Below are 5000 nucleotides of genomic sequence, written 5' to 3'. Positions count from 1 at the left end.
AATAATGTGCTGCGCTCCGAAACCAGTAGGCCGGCTGCCAATGATTTTAAGGCGAGTCTCGGGAGAGAGACAAGACGCCCAACACCAAGCAAAGCTTGAGGGTACAAATGACGCTCGAACAGGCATGCCCTTTGGAATACCAAAGGGCGCAATGTGCGTTCAAAGATTCGATGATTCACTGAATTCTGCAATTCACACTACTTATCGCATTTCGCTGCGTTCTTCATCGATGCCAGAACCAAGAGATCCGTTGTTGAAAGTTGTAATTGATTACATTTGTTTTGCTGACGCTGATTGCAACTGAAAAAAAGGTTTGAATAAGGTCCAATTGGCGGGCGGACCCGCCAAGGAAACAAGTAGTACGCAAAAAGACATGGGTGAATATGGCGCCAGACGGGCAAGGCAGCGAGGCCCTATCCCAGTCCGGCTTCATATTTGTGTAATGATCCCTCCGCAGGTTCACCTACGGAGACCTTGTTACGACTTTTACTTCCTCTAAATGACCGAGTTTGACCAACTTTCCGGCTTGGGGTGGTCGTTGCCAACCTCCCCGAGCCAGTCCGAAGGCCTCACTGAGCCATTCAATCGGTAGTAGCGACGGGCGGTGTGTACAAAGGTCAGGGACGTAATCAACGCATGCTGATGACACGCGCTTACTAGGCATTCCTCGTTGAAAAGCAATAATTGCAATGCTTTATCCCCAGCACGACAGAGTTTAACAAGATTACCCAGACCTTTCGGCCAAGGGAAAGAACTCGTTGGCTCTGTCAGTGTAGCGCGCGTGCGGCCCAGAATATCTAAGGGCATCACAGACCTGTTATTGCCTCAAACTTCCATCAACTTGAGTTGATAGTCTCTCTAAGAAGCCGGCGACCAGCCAAAGCTAGCCTGGCTATTTAGCAGAGTAAGGTCTCGCTCGTTATCGCAATTAAGCAGACAAGTCACCCCACGAACTAAGAACGGCCATGCACCACCACCTGAAAAATCAAGAAAGAGCTCTCAATCTGTCAATCCTTATTTCATCTGAACCTGGTGAGTTTCCCCGTGTTGAGTCAAATTAAGCCGCAGGCTCCACGCCTGGTGGTGACCTTCCGTCAATTTCTTTAAGTTTCAGCCTTGCGACCATAATCCCCCCAGAACCCAAAAACTTTGATTTCTCGTAAGGTGCCGAGCGAGTCAGAAAAAGAACATCGCCCGATCCCTAGTCGGCATAGTTTACGGTTAAGACTACGACGGTATCTGATCGTCTTCGATCCCCTAACTTTCGTTCACTGATTAATGAAAACATCCTTGGCAAATGCTTTCGCAGTAGTTAGTCTTCAGTAAATCCAAGAATTTCACCTCTGACAACTGAATACTGATGCCCCCGACTGTTCCTGTTAATCATTGCGGCGTCTCTAGAAACCAACAAAATAGAAACGCACGCCCTATTTTATTATTCCATGCTAACGTATTCGAGCAAAGGCCTGCTTTGAACACTCTAATTTTTTCAAAGTAAAAGTCCTGATTCCCCAACACGCCCAGTAAAGGGCATGAGGTTCTTCAGAAGGAAGGCCCGGCCGGACGAGTGCACGCGGTGAGGCGGACCCGCCAGCCAGACCCAAGTTTCAACTACGAGCTTTTTAACTGCAACAACTTTAATATACGCTATTGGAGCTGGAATTACCGCGGCTGCTGGCACCAGACTTGCCCTCCAATTGTTCCTCGTTAAGAGGTTTAAATTGTACTCATTCCAATTACAAGACCCAAAAGAGCCCTGTATCAGTATTTATTGTCACTACCTCCCCGAATCGGGATTGGGTAATTTGCGCGCCTGCTGCCTTCCTTGGATGTGGTAGCCGTTTCTCAGGCTCCCTCTCCGGAATCGAACCCTAATTCCCCGTTACCCGTTGAAACCATGGTAAGCCAATACCTTACCATCGAAAGTTGATAGGGCAGAAATTTGAATGAACCGTCGCCAGCGCAAGGCTATGCGATCCGTAAAGTTATTATGAATCACCAAGGAGCCCCGAAGGGCATTGGTTTTTTATCTAATAAACACATCCCTTCCGAAGTCGGGATTTTCAGCATGTATTAGCTCTAGAATTACCACGGTTATCCAAGTAGTAAGGTATTATCAAATAAACGATAACTGATTTAATGAGCCATTCGCAGTTTCACGGTATAATTGCTTATACTTAGACATGCATGGCTTAATCTTTGAGACAAGCATATGACTACTGGCAGAATCAACCAGGTAACTATCGTTCACCAGCATGCCAAGGCACGCCGGCTAAGCCCCCAAAGGAGCGGATGGTACCAGGAAGGGGGTCGCCAAAGCGTCCCCAATCACCCGCCTCGAACGCGCACACGGCGCATTTCGCTGCGGGCAACTTATTCAATTGCCCCCACTGAGTTCCCCAAGACGTGGTCCGCAACAGAGCCGGACAGGCGTCGCCGCCCGTGACCAGCCCGCTACATGTACGCCTCAAGAGGAGGAAGCCTTCGCCGACTCACGCAGCACAAGGCGCGGATTAGTCGGCGGGGCAGCCCCCAAAGGTCTAGGAGATTTTTGGCATAGCCAGCAATCCACAAACCTGAAATGGCGCCCGCTCATGGAATTGAGCAGGACTTCAGGTGTCGGGCGCAAGTAGACGGCGCAATGCCTGCGGCACCGTCAGCCTACAAGCACCCAACAGTAGCCGAGTCCTGGGCAACGCGCTGACTAGAGTTAACTTTGCCAACCGCTACCTGGGAAACAAGGCGAGCGAGTATGAAACCAAAAAGTTGCAGCAGCCGCCAATCTGCGCTGCGAACAGCACCAGACGAGCGGCTGCCCGTAAAAATAACCAAGCAGCAGAGTCTTTACCCTTTTACAGGCAAGAGTAGCCACCAGGCTTTCTACCAACCCAGTTGCCCACCTAGAGTATGACTACTTTAGGTGTGCTCCTTGTAGTATGTAGGAACGCATGTCGCTCGGCGGTTATGGGTTTGCAGATCCCCGGCCGGAAACGACGTCGGAGGTCGGCATTTTTGTATGCAAAATCGCGTAGACATGCGCAGCCCCATACAAACCAAATGCCAGATTCAACGAGATAGCTCGTTTTCGCACCCACCGCCACCATTATGCGCCCAAACACGCCGTGTTTAGGCGCAAAAGGATTGTGATGCTTATGCAATTCTTCTGAGCCCACTTGAGAGGCGGTACAGCAGGCGACGTTGTTGGCGTAAAAAGTACGCTGCGCATGCAGGCGACTAACGACAAGGCTGGGATTGCGCCACGGACCAAAGCAACGGGTTTTCTGCGTTAGTTCCCGCCATCCCCGCTGCGGGACAAATGGAATGGGAACGTGATGGCTCTCTCTCCGTATAGACTGCTTTTGCAGACTACATGGCTGGTTGGGATAGGCGCCAGCTGGACCAAACATTGGGTGGGCATCACATGATGCGGCCGCACCTGCAGCTACCGGTCTGTATAAAACCCAGGGTTTTGCTCTTTATTCCCTCGCCCATCTACCAACAATATTTACCCATCATCACAGCTACACAATCGTACCCTTGTACACTCCAAAATGGCCTGGAATCCGCACAGCAGAAATAATACCGGTCGCCCAGAAGTAGTTCCGCAGGATCGCCTGATTGGGAGTGCAAGGAGATATGAGTTGAAGGTCGAACAGCAACCTATTCGAGCGCGCATGTGTGGATTCGGCGATAAAGACCGCAGGCCTATAACGCCGCCGCCATGTATCCGCCTCATCGTCTATGACCGGATTACGGGGCGAGAGCTGGACTTCAACGACATCGACAGCACCTACTTTGTCCTCATGGTGGACCTCTGGAACCAGGAAGGTACCGCCGCTGTCAACCTAGTGCGGCATTCCAGCGCAGCTCCCACAGTCAGCATCAGCAGTAGCACAACGACCTCGTATCCGCCGCCGCCAGACCGGCAGTACGTAACAACAGCCATTCCGCAGTACGATCCACCGTACAGAATGACGACGCACATGCCGTCATATTCGCATGGCCCCGTAATGGGGTACCCGTACCCGCAGCCTGGACCGCCGGCTAGCTATCCGGCGTACGCCCAAACTTACGGCCAACCACCCCAGGCACCCATAATGCCCCCCGCACCCATGAGTTCAAACCACACGCGCAATCTTATCGGCATGAATGCCGTCAACGCTTGTCGTCTCAACGACCTCGACGGCAAAGCCGGCTTCTGGTTCGTGCTGCAGGATCTGAGCGTCCGGACAGAGGGCACCTTTCGACTCAAGCTCAGCCTCTTCGACATTGGCAGCGGCACAAACACGGTGGTGCCCGAGAGTCAGGGCCCCACACACGGTAAAGGTCCTTGCCTTGCACACAGCTTCTCAGAGCAGTTTACAGTCTACTCTGCCAAGAAGTTCCCAGGTGTAATTGAGAGCACACCGCTCAGTAAGTGCTTTGCACAGCAGGGTATCAAGATACCGATACGGAAGGATGCACCAAAAGAAATAGTCAACGCAAACGAATATGAGGCGGATGATTAGAAATTAGACTACTTTTGGGTTTCATCCTTTTCTTCCGGAATCGAGCATAAATAAAGTCACAGATGGTGTCTCCTCTCGTATCCTGCTGCCCGCAACCCACTGCCCTCCCTCTGCCCACGCCCTCACCTGCGCCAAAAGAGACTGCAAACCGGCTACTATTTCAAATTAGTAGACTTGTTAATAATTCATTAATCAACATGATTGATTCCTGTATAGGTTGAAAAAGACTTACTTTATTAGGCAGCCTTTAACCTAGATGGGAATTAATAATGCTAATCCAATTAATTGTTGACAAGTCTGCAGATTAGGATCCCAAGTAGCCGGCCGCCGTCTATTAGGCCCAGGTACCCCCGCTAGAGTCTAGACACAACGTTGGGCCCAGCTTCTACTCTCCACGACCCCATGGGCCGTTCCAACTGCAGTAAAGCAGTTGATACGATGCCCTCTGACCCCCAGAAGTTGCCTAGTAAATGGGCCGCCTCCAATTTGTGC

The 5000-nt window shown here is 51.1% G+C and overlaps 2 protein-coding genes across 2 annotated transcripts in view; both read left to right on the top strand.

Annotated features, from left to right (window-relative positions):
- Positions 1 to 3551: 3551 nt before the first annotated feature.
- PtrM4_031200 (Velvet multi-domain protein) lies at positions 3552 to 4508 on the top strand (the record flags this gene model as incomplete). The annotated part of the gene is made up of 1 exon (XM_066103944.1): positions 3552 to 4508. One exon carries the CDS (start codon positions 3552 to 3554, stop codon positions 4506 to 4508), a length of 957 nt encoding a protein of 318 aa, XP_065966146.1.
- Positions 4509 to 4946: 438 nt separating this feature from the next.
- The window catches only part of PtrM4_031190 (uncharacterized protein), a gene marked incomplete at both ends in the record, with an annotated part of 687 nt that continues 633 nt past the window's right edge, over positions 4947 to 5000 (top strand). The window contains one exon of the mRNA XM_066103943.1: positions 4947 to 5000. This exon is cut by the window's right edge and continues 92 nt beyond it. Within this exon, the coding sequence (XP_065966145.1) occupies positions 4947 to 5000 (54 nt within the window).

This window comes from Pyrenophora tritici-repentis, chromosome 1 (genome assembly GCF_003171515.1).
Source record: "Pyrenophora tritici-repentis strain M4 chromosome 1, whole genome shotgun sequence".
In the NCBI taxonomy this organism is placed as follows: Eukaryota; Fungi; Ascomycota; class Dothideomycetes; order Pleosporales; family Pleosporaceae; genus Pyrenophora; species Pyrenophora tritici-repentis.
Note: the sequence above shows the minus strand (reverse complement) of the source record. Positions and strands in the feature narration are given on the sequence as shown.